This window comes from Pleurodeles waltl, chromosome 7 (assembly GCF_031143425.1).
Source record: "Pleurodeles waltl isolate 20211129_DDA chromosome 7, aPleWal1.hap1.20221129, whole genome shotgun sequence".
Taxonomy (NCBI): domain Eukaryota; kingdom Metazoa; phylum Chordata; class Amphibia; order Caudata; family Salamandridae; genus Pleurodeles; species Pleurodeles waltl.
In genome coordinates this window covers 1,344,638,208-1,344,654,293 of record NC_090446.1, presented here as the reverse complement: position 1 = coordinate 1,344,654,293, position 16,086 = coordinate 1,344,638,208, and the positions used below count along the sequence as shown (strand labels likewise).

The 16,086-nt window shown below is 45.6% G+C and overlaps 1 protein-coding gene across 2 annotated transcripts in view; it reads right to left on the bottom strand.

The window, feature by feature from the left end:
- The window catches only part of TFPT (TCF3 fusion partner), a 139,167-nt gene that overhangs the window by 19,344 nt on the left and 103,737 nt on the right, over positions 1-16,086 (bottom strand). For both annotated transcript variants that reach the window (XM_069200737.1, XM_069200739.1), the window contains one exon: positions 2,866-2,935. In XM_069200737.1, coding sequence (XP_069056838.1) covers positions 2,866-2,935 — 70 coding nt within the window. The remainder of the gene's footprint in view (positions 1-2,865; positions 2,936-16,086) is intronic.

Sequence of the window (16,086 nt, the reverse complement as noted above, 5' to 3'; positions counted from 1 at the left end):
TTTTTCCATTAAAATGTAAGTGGAGTACTCTGATTTAATATTATATATATATATATATATATATATATATATATATATATATATATATATATATGCATATATATATATAAAATAATTAATTAGCAGTGCATGGTGAGGGTGTGATCTATAGTTACTTTGGGACATGAGTTAAGGTTACTTGAGATAACTATAACTGGTAAATGTCAGTGGTTTTGTTAGTTAGAAATTGTATGTATTCCCTTACATTTTCAACTAACTATAATGTCCCTTCAACCTTTGTTTTTTTTTCCAGTGATTATATATATATATATATATATATATATGTTAAATGTTTGTCTAATAGGTATGCGCTTACTTGTCCTGAGGAGGCGGAATCTTACACGGCTGAAACGCATCAACTCCTACAATGGATATTTCACCAAATGACTCCCTGATATTGTGACCACCTCCTGGGTGGAATACAAAGTGAAGCCCCTGAGCCTCTGATGAACTGTAGACATTAATTGGCTGTAATCTTCACTAGACTACGCTAATTAGTAAACTATGTTTGATCAAATCAGAATTCCAATGATAATTAATGGTTTCATTTGTTTCAGGTTATAATGATCCCTAATTACCTTTCTTATGAAGCATGGCGTCCTTAAAGGGCTTGGTCTGCTGCGGTGTTGCCAATGACTGGGAAACGTGGGGAACACCGAGCCCATCTTGCTCAGAAACCAGATACTGGGAGGGAGGCTGACTGCTACAGTGAGGCCCTCACACCTTCTTCTTGGACAGAGAGTGGTGGGATTGGGGGGTTGGTGGGGGCGTTGGAGGGGTCGAACAAATAAGGGACTGGTGTGGTTTATGGGTCTGCTAGTAAAGCAATGCAGTTTTGAAGCAAGTGTACTTTTGGTAGTGCTTGTGCAGTGAGGTTCCAAGGACGAAGATGTAGAAGAACACTGGTTCAGAGGAGCCTGAGCAAGAGGGAGGTGACTGTCCACATATAAATTCTGTTTGCAAAGTCTGTGGATAGTGCAAAGGGATGGATGTTTCAAAATGTGGGATGATCCTTCTTAAGCTAACTCTGGTAAAGGGCAGAGGTCTAACAGTATAAGATTAGCCACTCATTTTTGAGTTGAGCCTAGGCAGCGTGCATGCGCCGTCTCTTGACATGTTGTAATCTACTTCAGTGGACTTTCACCACTTCCATCTCACATCCATCACTTTCATCCATTCCATGGCCTGCCTTTCAAAATTCCCTTGATTTCGTAGGTAAATGCTTTACGTTTGTCCCACATTGAGGCTGCTTAGTTACAGCCTTGGAGACTGACCCTGTTACATGAATTATTGCACGATCCGCCATATACCTTACTGAGGTGCACTACATTTTTCTTTTGCCTCTCTGCCTCACGCTCAGTGTTTGTATGTTGATTCTGCCTCTTCCTTATTTTTGGGCATGCAGTTGTTTCTTTGTGGTTTCTGCACCCAAAGGCTGCAAGCTGGAGGGGGGGGGGTTCTTTTTTATTTATTTTTAAGTTTCATATAGCGCAAACTCAATCGGAGAAGAGCTTTACATGAGTACCACTTACATATAAGTTTAGCAGTTGAGACATATACAAACTGGATTTTAAACCAAAAAAAAACAAAAATAACACAGAAACCCTCAACATGGCACTCCTGGCACAGTGGGAGAGCCGATACTACAATATTCACTGCACTCCCACAACTTGCCCCATAATGCTTTGCGGAGCAGTTCTTTTACAGGTTTCTAATAAAAGAACTGAGATTGCTTGTGTTTCATTAAAAAATGGAAGGGGACGATGTATAGGATCACATACAGTTAGTTGTGTGGCTTTGTTAAGGAAGGGAAACTTGTGAGTCTCCAAATTACTGAAATTATGCAGTGTAAGCATTGAACCAGTTACAGTAGGGAGACAGTGTGGGGCCACCCTGCACTCGCACATTGTCCAATCTTACTGTAGTACACAAAGCAAAGAGGGTTAGGTAATTTGTCTCTAAATGTGGACAGTATGTGCAGTTCAATGCCAGAACTACAAATAACTTTAGCCTTGAAAACGTTCCTCTTGGAACGAAACACTTATCGGCTAGTTGATCACAGTCAATATATCTCAGCAGCACACAATTACTTTTCATGCCTTTGTAGTGTTTTTAAATACATTAATCATCCACAACTTTTTACCTAACTGACAAGATGTCCTCAATGTACTGTACTGGCTGCCTAGATGTATCTCGGCAAATATCCAAAAACTGTAATCTTGAAATATAGGAGGTTCCAGTCAAGGAACTAAGTGGCGAGTTATGAGCAACAAGAGCAGTTACTTACTTATATCTAGCTCCCATATCAGCTTAATGTGACCCAGAAAAAAAAATCCACATCATGTTCAAGATGATTAAAATGCTGAAATGACTCTTGCTTAGTATTATGATTTACTGTCCCCTTTCTCCCAATGCATGAATGGATTCTTGAAACAAATGCTGTTGTGATAATGTGGCAAAAGTATAACTACACAAAACAATCTTCTACAGGAACACAGTTTCATGGACTGTTCCTACTTGGCATTGTTTAAGACTTAAATGTTCCCCTAGAACGAAACTCAGTATTACACTACCTGGAAGAGCAAACTAAGATGTTCCTCCATGTTTATGAGCTCAGCAACCTAGCCCGTGCCACAATCAGAGACAACAGTGCTACATCAGAATACTGCACAATAGCCAGTCACAATCATAGGGTCAATAGATGTCCAACTACAGAACATGCTGGATAGCCTCTGTGTTTTTTCAGTTCTACGGATTCAAGTTATTCCCAATCTTCACAGACGAACTGACAACTGAAAACAATTCTAACAAGAAATAGTTTCATACCTCAAGTGAAATACTGAGCTGGCTCTGTCTGTAGTCGTCGCCATACGAATCTAAAACCCTCATCAAGAACCTGCAGAAGGAAGTATAGATAACTGATTTGATGCAGAGAATGAAAACAGCTTCAAATAATAATACAATAAAACCAAAATAAAAGGCTAGACAAGTGGTGTGGTCCAGAAATACATCTACCAGATTAAGCACATAAACCACATTTTTAGATTTCTGTCCAAGGGGCATGCTGATTACCCACAGGATGGTTAGATTTACACTACACAGAAAATGGAAATACTGTTTTACTTAAACATTAAACAGATTACCGGGAGCAACAAATGATCAAACATTGCGAAAATGGGATTACCATTGCAACAGAGGTTTGGTTTCAAGAATAAAGAATAATGAACGTGCATGGAGCATGCATTTCATTAACTGCAGCAGTGTGTTAAACTACAGTGTAGGAAAAGGTTTTATTATGCAACCCCCTGGCCCATTATTTGCAACCTGTGGCGTCATTACAGTTGGAGATCCAAGGAGCCATTCTGGGCAGAGTGGAGATGCAAACACCTACAGACAGGCACTTGCTGGTGCAGCATCCATTCACTCGTTAGGAGAGGGCCAGTAAATAAGCCAAATTTTCTCCATCTCTGAGTTACCAATACCGGGGATACCTCCAACTCTGCTAGTGGGTAGAATCCAGCCCATTAGAAGTTGGATCCTGAGGGTCCACTAAGATAGGAGGAGTTATCAGGCAGTTGGTAATTCCAGGTCTGAGTCCTCCAGTAATTCCGTATTTCCCTCTATGCTTTCACGTGCAAATTTCGTCTGTTTTAGATGTTGTTACTGTTATTTTTATGTGCATTTGTAAAGCGCACTAAAATCCTCAATGGTATCCTGGCACAGTACGTGTGTGTGTGTGTGTGTGTGTGTGTGTGTGTGCCTGGTCTTCAGCTTCTTGTGAATTCAAGGAGAGGAGAAGGATCTGATGTGGAATGTGAGGCTGTTGCATGCTTTAGGAGCGATGTAAAGGAACACTCATCCTGATTTAGTTCCGTGTTCGTGTGGGATAGGTGCAAGTAGATCTGCAGAGCAAAGGTGTCCAATTCGTTGGTGGAAGGAGATGCTACTGTTCAGGTAGAGGGGGGCTGAATTGATTAGTGCCTTGAATGTGTGTGAGGAGTTTGAAATGAGTGTTTTGTCTATCAGGAGCTCTGTGTGGTGTGATGAGAATTCTGTGTGTGTGGCTGAGGAAGTGACTAGCTTCTGAATTCTGTATGGTTTGTAGTCTTCTATTAAGCTGCTTGATGATCCCAGCTTAAAAGGTGTTTCCTATAGTCAACTTGCTGGTGTGACTAGGGTGTGAGTGACAGTTTATTTTTTTTTCAGTGTTTGGGAGCCATTTGAAGATCTTCCTCATCATCTTCAGGGTGTGGAATTAGGATGCAGTGACAGCAATAACTTGTGTTGTCATGTCCAGTTTACTGTCCATGATTATTCTGAGGATCCTAGCATGGGTGCTGGCTGTGAGCTTGAGTTCAGTCACCCACCATTTGGAGTCCCATGATGAAGTGTTCTTGCTCAAGATGACTACTTCAGTCTTGTCAGTTTTGAGCTTGAGACAGCTGGCATTCATCTAATTAGCGACTTCGGTCATTTAGGCGGTGAACTTGTTTCTAGTAGTTTTGGGAGGGAGAGTATGAGTTGTGGGTCACTGGCGTATGAGACAATGTTGATATCGTGTGCATGGATGACAATGTCCAGAGGGATCATTTATGCTGAAATCTTCAGGTGATCATAAAGAGAGACAGTGTTCCAGCAGATCTCAAATTTCCAATTGGGCAAGTAACTCATGTTACCGGCCCCATCGGAATTAAGAGGCGGGTCATAAAGAGGACCCAAGCAGAACTGTAGCCAAAGCATCATCATGATACTCTCAATGCAGCAGGGAGACACTCAAAATGATGTTGAGTAGAAATTCTTGCTACTTACTAGTTTATAAAATTAGGAAATATAAAGACATGGAGGAAAGACCCATTCAGTAATTAGTTCGATTTTATACCAAAACCTTTCAATTGCCTTATGGTTTCTCTAAAGAGGCAATCTGAATGATAACTGTACAAGCAAAGGTGATAGTTGAATGGACTAATAAATATAAATTTAGGATAATTTTAGTTATGTTTGCTATCAACTTTATATGGCTGTATTTATATACTTGTTTCATTCACACCAAAGCACTAGTGATTTATTTACCATTTGGTTTCTACTATCGCGAATCACACAAATTAGTTTCAGAACGTCAGAAAAAATGGTCTGTGACAAAAAAGACATGCTACTACTAGGTAATAGATACTTACACTGAGATGTACAATAATTGCAGGCGTATACGGGCTGTATGGGGTGGGATGAGGACACCTTACACAGTATATTTTGAAATCTGCTATGACCTGGCAGCCATTACAAAATGGGCGCCCTTCACAAGCCTTGTTGAGTTGTTAAAAACAAAGTATATTTTCTGGCATCATTCAGATACATGAGTCTGTACACAATTGCATAATTTGCCTCATGGTCTGTTTTCACGTATAATGCGTAAAAGGAGTCATGCAAGATATTGGCAACCAGTCTCCTTTGAAATTTCAAAATCTTGTAATGGGAAATTTTCAGACATTTTGCCAAAGTACAAGATTTTTTGCAACTTTGCTGCATAATTTAAACCTCTTCAAAAGATAGGTTTCAGACGAAGTACAATGGATGAGCTCCTAAATTTCCTCGCACCTAAGATAACTATAATTAGAGCCCCCGCCATACACATTTTTTCTTCAATAATTTAACTACTGTTTCATTGATATTTTTAATAACGTTATAAAAGTTGTCATGAATGCTGTAATATCTGGGGTAATTAACAGTGTTTGGTGAGGACGCGACCTGTAATTACCTTAGGGCTGCTATAACTGATGAATTTTTGTGGTTTTGTGTGAGTAAATTCAGAACCTAACTAGAATGTCCCTGTTACCTTTGTTTTTTTTTCAGTGAATTTCTGTTGTTTTAACGTAATTTTAATTACTTTATGTTAATTAACCACTGTAGGAAGTTGGCTCTGTATATACTATCTCAAAGTGAGAAAGAGTGTGCACAGAGTCCAAGGGTCCCCCTTAGAGGTTGATAGTGGCAAAATCAGATACTACTAATGCTCTATTTTGTGGTAGTGTGGTCGAGCAGTAAACTTATCAGAGGGTAGTGTTAAGCATTTGTTGTACACACACAGGCAATAAATGAAGAACACTCACTCAAAGACTTAACTCCAAGCCAATAGGTTTTTATATAGAAAAATATATTTTCTTAATTTATTTTAGAACCACAAGAGTCAAGATTTGAGGTAAGTACATAAAATGCAAGGTACGTCACACAGGTAAGTATAGAACTTTGATTTAAAACAGTACTACACACGGTTCTGGTTAAAATGGCAATAAGCTATTTTAAAAGTGGACACTGTGCAAAAATGAACAGTTCCTGGGGAGGTAAGTTTGGTTAGGTTTCTCAGGTAAGTAAAGCACTTACACAGTCTGTAGGAAGTTGGCTCTGTATGTGCTATTTCAAAGTAAGGAATAGCATGCACAGAGTCCAAGGGTTCCCCTTAGAGGTAAGATAGTGGCAAAAAGAGATAATACTAATGCTCTATTTTGTGGTAGTGTGGTCGAGCAGTAGGCTTATCAAAGGAGTAGCGTTAAGCATTTGTTGTACATACACATAGACAATAAATGAGGTACACACACTCAGAGACAAATCCAGCCAATAGGTTTTGTTATAGAAAAATATCTTTTCTTAGTTTATTTTAAGAACCACAGGTTCAAATTTTACATGTAATATCTCATTTGAAAGGTATTGCAGGTAAGTACTCTAGGAACTTTGAATCATTACTTTAGCATGTATACTTTTTACATAAAACACAATAAGCTGTTTTAAAAGTGGACACAGTGCAATTTTCACAGTTCCTGGGGGAGGTAAGTTATTGTTAATTTTCACAGGTAAGTAAGTCACTTACAGGTTTCAGTTTTTGGTCCAAGGTAGCCCACCGTTGGGGGTTCAGAGCAACCCCAAAGTTATCACACCAGCAGCTCAGGGCCGGTCAGGTGCAAAGGTCAAAGAGGTGCCCAAAACACATAGGCTTCAATGGAGAGAAGGGGGTGCCCCGGTTCCAGTCTGCCAGCAGGTAAGTACCCGCGTCTTCGGAGGGCAGACCAGGGGGGTTTTGTAGGGCACCGGGGGGGACACAAGCTAGCACAGAAAGTACACCCTCAGCAGCGCGGGGGCGGCCGGGTGCAGTGTGCAAACAAGCGTCGGGTTTCCTTCAGTTTTCAATGGGAGACCAAGGGGTCTCTTCAGCGGTGCAGGCAGGCAAGGGGGGGGCTCCTCGGGGTAGCCACCACCTAGGCAAGGGAGAGGGCCTCCTGGGGGTCACTCCTGCACAGAAGTTCCGTTTCTTTAGGGGCTGGGGGCTGCGGGTGCAGGGTCTTTTCCAGCCGTCGGGAAATGGAGTTCAGACAGTCGCGGTCAGGGGGAGCCTGGGGATTCCCTCTGCAGGCGTCGCTGTGGGGGCTCAGGGGGGACAACTTTGGTTACTCACAGTCGTAGAGTCGCCAGAGGGTCCTCCCTGAGTTGGTTGTTCTCCACCAGTCGAGTCGGGGTCGCCGGGTGCAGTGTTGCAAGTCTCACGCTTCTTGCGGGGAGTTGCAGGGGTCTTTAAATCTGCTCCTTGTAACAAAGTTGCAGTTCTTTTGGAGCAGTGCCGCTGTCCTCAGGAGTTTCTTGTCTTTTTCGAAGCAGGGCAGTCCTCAGAGGATTCAGAGGTCGCTGGTCCCTTGGAAAGCGTCGCTGGAGCAGGTTTCTTTGGAAGGCAGGAGACAGGCCGGTAAGTCTGGGACCAAGGCAGTTGGTGTCTTCCGGTCTTCCTCTGCAGGGGTTTTTCAACTTAGCAGTCCTTCTTCTTGTAGTTGCAGGAATCTAATTTCTAGGTTCAGGGAAAGCCCTTAAATACTAAATTTAAGGGCGTGTTTAGGTCTGGGGGTTAGTAGCCAATGGCTACTAGCCCTGAGGGTGAGTACACCCTCTTTGTGCCTCCTCCCAAGGGGAGGGGGTCACATCCCTAATCCTATTGGGGGAATCCTCCATCTGCAAGATGGAGGATTTCTAAAAGTTAGAGTCACTTCAGCTCAGGACACCTTAGGGGCTGTCCTGACTGGCCAGTGACTCCTCCTTGTTGTTTTCTTTGTTTCCTCCAGCCTTGCCGCCAAAAGTGGGGGCCGGGGCCGGAGGGGGCGGGCAACTCTACTAAGCTGGAGTGTCCTGCGGTGCTGTGACAAAGGGGTGAGCCTTTGAGGCTCACCGCCAGGTGTTACAGCTCCTGTCTGGGGGAGGTGTTAGCATCTCCACCCAGTGCAGGCTTTGTTACTGGCCTCAGAGTGACAAAGGCACTCTCCCCATGGGGCCAGCAACATGTCTCTAGTGTGGCAGGCTGCTGGAACCAGTAAGCCTACACAGATAGTTGGTTAGGTTTCAGGGGGCACCTCTAAGGTGCCCTCTGTGGTGTATTTTACAATAAAATGTACACTGGCATCAGTGTGCATTTATTGTGGTGAGAAGTTTGATACCAAACTTCCCAGTTTTCAGTGTAGCCATTATGGTGCTGTGGAGTTCGTGTAAAACAGACTCCCAGACCATATACTCTTATGGCTACCCTGCACTTACAATGTCTAAGGTATTGCTTAGACACTGTAGGGGCACAGTGCTCATGCACTGGTGCCCTCACCTATGGTATAGTGCACCCTGCCTTAGGGCTGTAAGGCCTACTAGAGGGGTGACTTATCTATACCTGCATAGGCAGTGAGAGGCTGGCATGGCACCCTGAGGGGAGTGCCATGTCGACTTACTCGTTTTGTTCTCACCAGCACACACAAGCTGGCAAGCAGTGTGTCTGTGCTGAGTGAGGGGTCTCCAGGGTGGCATAAGACATGCTGCAGCCCTTAGAGACCTTCCCTGGCATCAGGACCCTTGGTACCAGAGGTACCAGTTACAAGGGACTTATCTGGATGCCAGGGTGTGCCAATTGTGGAATCAAAAGTACAGGTTAGGGAAAGAACACTGGTGCTGGGGCCTGGTTAGCAGGCCTCAGCACACTTTCAATTCAAAACATAGCATCAGCAAAGGCAAAAAGTCAGGGGGTAACCATGCCAAGGAGGCATTTCTTACACAACCCCCCCCCAAACGAAAGAGGATGAGACTAACCTTTCCCAAGAGAGTCTTCATTTTCTAAGTGGAAGAACCTGGAAAGGCCATCTGCATTGGCATGGGCAGTCCCAGGTCTGTGTTCCACTATAAAGTCCATTCCCTGTAGGGAGATGGACCACCTCAACAGTTTTGGATTTTCACCTTTCATTTGCATCAGCCATCTGAGAGGTCTGTGGTCAGTCTGAACTAGGAAGTGAGTACCAAAGAGGTATGGTCTCAGCTTCTTCAGGGACCAAACCACAGCAAAGGCCTCCCTCTCAATGGCACTCCAATGCTGCTCCCTGGGGAGTAACCTCCTGCTAATGAAAGCAACAGGCTGGTCAAGGCCATCATCATTTGTTTGGGACAAAACTGCCCCTATCCCATGTTCAGAGGCATCTGTTTGCACAATGAATTGCTTGGAGTAATCTGGAGCTTTTAGAACTGATGCTGTGCACATAGCTTGTTTCAGGGTGTCAAAGGCCTGTTGGCATTCTACAGTCCAGTTTACTTTCTTGGGCATTTTCTTGGAGGTGAGTTCTGTGAGGGCTGTCACAATGGATCCATATCCCTTCACAAACCTCCTGTAGTACCCAGTCAAGCCAAGGAATGCCCTGACTTGAGTCTGGGTTTTTGGAGCTGCCCAGTCCAGAATAGTCTGGATCTTAGGCTGAAGTGGCTGAACTTGGCCTCCACCTACAAGGTGTCCCAAGTAAACCACAGTTCCCTGCCCTATCTGGCATTTGGATGCCTTGATAGAGAGGCCTGCAGATTGCAGGGCCTTCAAAACCTTCTTCAGGTGGACCAGGTGACCCTGCCAGGTGGAGCTGAAGACAGCAATATCGTCAAGATAAGCTGCACTAAAGGATTCCAACCCAGCAAGGACTTGATTCACCAACCTTTGGAAGGTGGCAGGGCCTTTCTTTAAACCAATGGGCATAACAGTGAACTGATAATGCCCATCAGGTGTGGAGAATGCTGTCTTTTCTTTTGCTCCAGGGGCCATTTTGATTTGCCAGTACCCTGCTGTTAAGTCAAAGGTACTTAAGAATTTGGCAGCCCCTAATTTGTCTATTAGCTCATCAGCTCTAGGAATGGGATGAGCATCTGTCTTGGTGACAGAGTTGAGACCTCTGTAGTCCACACAAAACCTCATCTCTCTCTTTCCTTCTTTGGTGTGAGGTTTGGGGACTAAGACCACTGGGCTAGCCCAGGGGCTGTCAGAGTACTCAATTACTCCCAATTCCAGCATCTTGTGGACTTCCACCTTGATGCTTTCCTTAACTTGGTCAGACTGTCTAAATATTTTGTTTTTGACAGGCATGCTGTCTCCTGTGTCCACATCATGGGTACACAGGTGTGTCTGACCAGGGTTTAGGGAAAAGAGTTCAGCAAACTGCTGCAGGACCTTCCTACAGTCAGACTGCTGTTGGCTAGAGAGGGTGTCTGAGTAGATCACTCCATCCACTGAGCCATCTTTAGGGTCTGATGAGAGGAGATCAGGGAGAGGTTCACTCTCAGCTTCCTGGTCCTCATCTGTTACCATCAACAGATGTACATCAGCCCTGTCATGGAAGAGCTTAAGGCGGTTCACATGGATCACCCTCTTGGGGCTCCTGCTTGTGCCCAGGTCCACCAGGTAGGTGACCTGACTCTTCCTTTCTAGTACTGGGTAAGGGCCACTCCATTTGTCCTGGAGTGCCCTCGGAGCCACAGGCTCCAGAACCCAGACTTTCTGCCCTGGTTGAAATTCAACCAGTGCAGCCTTTTGGTCATACCACAACTTCTGGAGTTGTTGGCTGGCCTCAAGGTTTTTACTTGCCTTTTCCATGTACTCTGCCATCCTTGAGCGAAGGCCAAGTACATAGTCCACTATGTCTTGTTTAGGCTCATGGAGAGGTCTCTCCCAGCCTTCTTTAACAAGAGCAAGTGGTCCCCTTACAGGGTGGCCAAACAGAAGTTCAAAGGGTGAGAATCCTACTCCCTTCTGAGGCACCTCTCTGTAAGCGAAAAGCAGACATGGCAAGAGGACATCCCATCTCCTTTTGAGTTTTTCTGGGAGCCCCATGATCATGCCCTTTAATGTCTTGTTGAATCTCTCAACAAGGCCATTAGTTTGTGGATGATATGGTGTAGTGAATTTGTAAGTCACTCCACACTCATTCCACATGTGTTTTAGGTATGCTGACATGAAGTTGGTACCTCTGTCAGACACCACCTCCTTAGGGAAGCCCACTCTGGTAAAGATACCAATGAGGGCCTTGGCTACTGCAGGGGCAGTAGTCGACCTAAGGGGAATAGCTTCAGGATACCTAGTAGCATGATCCACTACTACTAGGATATACATATTTCCTGAGGCTGTGGGAGGTTCTAGTGGACCAACTATGTCCACACCCACTCTTTCAAAGGGGGCCCCCACCACTGGAAGTGGAATGAGGGGGGCCTTTGGATGCCCACCTGTCTTACCACTGGCTTGACAGGTGGGGCAGGAGAGGCAAAACTCCTTAACCTTCTGGGACATATTGGGCCAGTAGAAGTGGTTGACTAACCTCTCCCACGTCTTGGTTTGTCCCAAATGCCCAGCAAGGGGAATATCATGGGCTAAGGTCAGAATAAACTCTCTGAAACCCTGAGGCACTACCACTCTCCTAGTGGCACCAGGTTTGGGATCTCTTGCATCAGTGTACAGGAGTCCATCTTCCCAATAGACCCTATGTGTTCCATTTTTCTTGCCTTTGGACTCTTCAGCAGCTTGCTGCCTAAGGCCTTCAAGAGAGGGACAGGTTTCTTGTCCCTTACACAACTCTTCCCTTGAGGGTCCCCCTGGGCCCAAGAGCTCAACCTGATAAGGTTCCAGCTCCATAGGCTCAGTTCCCTCAGAGGGCAGAACTTCTTCCTGAGAAGAGAGGTTCTCTTTTTGGTGTTGTGTTTCAGCTGGTTTCCCAGCTGACTTTCCTTTTCTCTTGGTAGGCTGGGCCATTTTTCCAGACTCCAGCTCTACTTTTTCACCCTGTGCCTTGCACTGTGCCCTCGTCTTGACACACACCAGTTCAGGGATACCCAGCATGGCTGCATGGGTTTTCAGTTCTACCTCAGCCCATGCTGAGGACTCCAGGTCGTTTCCAAGCAAACAGTCTACTGGGATATTTGAGGAGACCACCACCTGTTTCAGGCCATTGACCCCTCCCCACTCTAAAGTTACCATTGCCATGGGATGTACTTTAGTTTGATTGTCAGCATTGGTGACTGGATAGGTTTGTCCAGTCAGGTATTGGCCAGGGGAAACCAGTTTCTCTGTCACCATGGTGACACTGGCACCTGTATCCCTCAGGCCCTCTACACTTGTCCCATTAATTAAGAGCTGCTGCCTGTATTTTTGCATGTTAGGGGGGCAGGCAGCCAGTGTGGCTAAATCCACCCCACCCTCAGAGACTAATGTAGCTTCAGTGTGACACCTGATTTGCTCTGGGCACACTGTTGATCCCACTTGGAGACTGGCCATTCCAGTTTTAGCTGGATGGGAGTTAGAAGTGGTATCTTTCTTGGGACAGGCCTTGTCTCCAGTTTGGTGTCCAGACTGACTACAGTTACGACACCAGGCCTTTTTGGGATCAAAGTTTTTACCCTTGTACCCAGAATTGTTTTGTGAAGAGGCTCTGGGCCCACCCTCCTGTGCAGGTTTTTGGGGGCCTGTAGAAGACTCTTTACTATTTTTGTTTTTGGCTGTCTCACCACCTTTCCCCTGGGGAGGTTTTGTGACCCCTTTCTTTTGGTCACCCCCTGTGGAAGTTTTGGACACCCTAGTCTTGATCCAATGGTCCGCCTTCTTTCCCAGTTCTTGGGGAGAAATTGGTCCTAGGTCCACCAGATGCTGATGCAGTTTATCATTGAAACAATTACTCAATAGGTGTTCTTTCACAAATAAATTGTACAGCCCATCATAATCACTTACACCATTGCCTTGAATTCAACCATCTAGTGTTTTCACTGAGTAGTCTACAAAGTCAACCCAGGTCTGGCTCGAGGATTTTTGAGCCCCCCTGAATCTAATCCTATACTCGTCAGTGGAGAATCCAAAGCCCTCAATCAGGGTACCCTTCATGAGGTCATAAGATTCTGCATCTTTTTTAGAGAGTGTGAGGAGTCTATCCCTACACTTTCCTGTGAACATTTCCCAAAGGAGAGCACCCCAGTGAGATTTGTTCACTTTTCTGGTTTCACAAGCCCTCTCAAAAGCTGTGAACCATTTGGTGATGTCATCACCATCTTCATATTTAGTTACAATCCCTTTGGGGATTTTCAACATGTCAGGAGAATCTCTGACCCTAGTTATGTTGCTGCCACCATTGATGGGACCTAGGCCCATCTCTTGTCTTTCCCTTTCTATGGCTAGGATCTGTCTTTCCAAAGCCAATCTTTTGGCCATCCTGGCTAACTGGATGTCCTCTTCACTGGAGTTATCCTCAGTGATTTCAGAGGTGCTGGTCCCTCCTGTGAGGGAGCCAGCATCTCTGACTAGTATTTTTGGAGTCAGGGCTTGAGAGGCCCTGTCCTCCCTAGATAGGACTGGTAGGGGGGAATCTTCCTCCAATTCACTATCATCTTCATCTGTGTTATCCACAGAGGGGTTGGCTCTATCATACTCTGCCAACAGCTCCTGGAGCTGTACTTTGGTAGGTCTGGAGCCCATTGTTATTTTTCTTATGTTACAGAGTGACCTTAGCTCTTTCATCTGGAGATGGAGGTAAGGTGTGGTGTCAAGTTCCACCACATTCATCTCTGTACTGTTGGAATGCTTTTAAGAATCTAAAACTAGTTCTAGAATCTAATTCAAACTTTTACAAACTTTTAAACTCTAAAAGAAATGCTAACAGGGACTAACACAAGGCCCTAGCAGGACTTTAAAGAATTTAGAAAACTTTTCAAATTGCAAAAATCAATTTCTAATGACAATTTTGGAATTTGTCGTGTGATCAGGTATTGGCTGAGTAGTCCAGCAAATGCAAAGTCTTGTACCCCACCGCTGATCCACCAATGTAGGAAGTTGGCTCTGTATGTGCTATTTCAAAGTAAGGAATAACATGCACAGAGCCCAAGGGTTCCCCTTAGAGGTAAGATAGTGGCAAAAAGAGATAATACTAATGCTCTATTTTGTGGTAGTGTGGTCGAGCAGTAGGCTTATCAAAGGAGTAGCGTTAAGCATTTGTTGTACATACACATAGACAATAAATGAGGTACACACACTCAGAGACAAATCCAGCCAATAGGTTTTGTTATAGAAAAATATATTTTCTTAGTTTATTTTAAGAACCACAGGTTCAAATTTTACATGTAATATCTCATTTGAAAGGTATTGCAGGTAAGTACTCTAGGAACTTTGAATCATTACTTTAGCATGTATACTTTTTACATAAAACACAATAAGCTGTTTTAAAAGTGGACACAGTGCAATTTTCACAGTTCCTGGGGGAGGTAAGTTATTGTTAATTTTCACAGGTAAGTAAGTCACTTACAGGTTTCAGTTTTTGGTCCAAGGTAGCCCACCGTTGGGGGTTCAGAGCAACCCCAAAGTTATCACACCAGCAGCTCAGGGCCGGTCAGGTGCAAAGGTCAAAGAGGTGCCCAAAACACATAGGCTTCAATGGAGAGAAGGGGGTGCCCCGGTTCCAGTCTGCCAGCAGGTAAGTACCCGCGTCTTCGGAGGGCAGACCAGGGGGGTTTTGTAGGGCACCGGGGGGGACACAAGCTAGCACAGAAAGTACACCCTCAGCAGCGCGGGGCGGCCGGGTGCAGTGTGCAAACAAGCGTCGGGTTTCCTTCAGTTTTCAATGGGAGACCAAGGGGTCTCTTCAGCGGTGCAGGCAGGCAAGGGGGGGGCTCCTCGGGGTAGCCACCACCTAGGCAAGGGAGAGGGCCTCCTGGGGGTCACTCCTGCACAGAAGTTCCGTTTCTTTAGGGGCTGGGGGCTGCGGGTGCAGGGTCTTTTCCAGCCGTCGGGAAATGGAGTTCAGACAGTCGCGGTCAGGGGGAGCCTGGGGATTCCCTCTGCAGGCGTCGCTGTGGGGGCTCAGGGGGGGACAACTTTGGTTACTCACAGTCGTAGAGTCGCCGGAGGGTCCTCCCTGAGTTGGTTGTTCTCCACCAGTCGAGTCGGGGTCGCCGGGTGCAGTGTTGCAAGTCTCACGCTTCTTGCGGGGAGTTGCAGGGGTCTTTAAATCTGCTCCTTGTAACAAAGTTGCAGTTCTTTTGGAGCAGTGCCGCTGTCCTCGGGAGTTTCTTGTCTTTTTCGAAGCAGGGCAGTCCTCAGAGGATTCAGAGGTCGCTGGTCCCTTGGAAAGCGTCGCTGGAGCAGGTTTCTTTGGAAGGCAGGAGACAGGCCAGTAAGTCTGGGGCCAAGGCAGTTGGTGTCTTCTGGTCTTCCTCTGCAGGGGTTTTTCAGCTTAGCAGTCCTTCTTCTTGTAGTTGCAGGAATCTAATTTCTAGGTTCAGGGAAAGCCCTTAAATACTAAATGTAAGGGCGTGTTTAGGTCTGGGGGGTTAGTAGCCAATGGCTACTAGCCCTGAGGGTGAGTACACCCTCTTTGTGCCTCCTCCCAAGGGGAGGGGGTCACATCCCTAATCCTATTGGGGGAATCCTCCATCTGCAAGATGGAGGATTTCTAAAAGTTAGAGTCACTTCAGCTCAGGACACCTTAGGGGCTGTCCTGACTGGCCAGTGACTCCTCCTTGTTGTTTTCTTTGTTTCCTCCAGCCTTGCCGCCAAAAGTGGGGGCCGTGGCCGGAGGGGGCGGGCAACTCCACTAAGCTGGAGTGTCCTGCGGTGCTGTGACAAAGGGGTGAGCCTTTGAGGCTCACCGCCAGGTGTTACAGCTCCTGTCTGGGGGAGGTGTTGGCATCTCCACCCAGTGCAGGCTTTGTTACTGGCCTCAGAGTGACAAAGGCACTCTCCCCATGGGGCCAGCAACA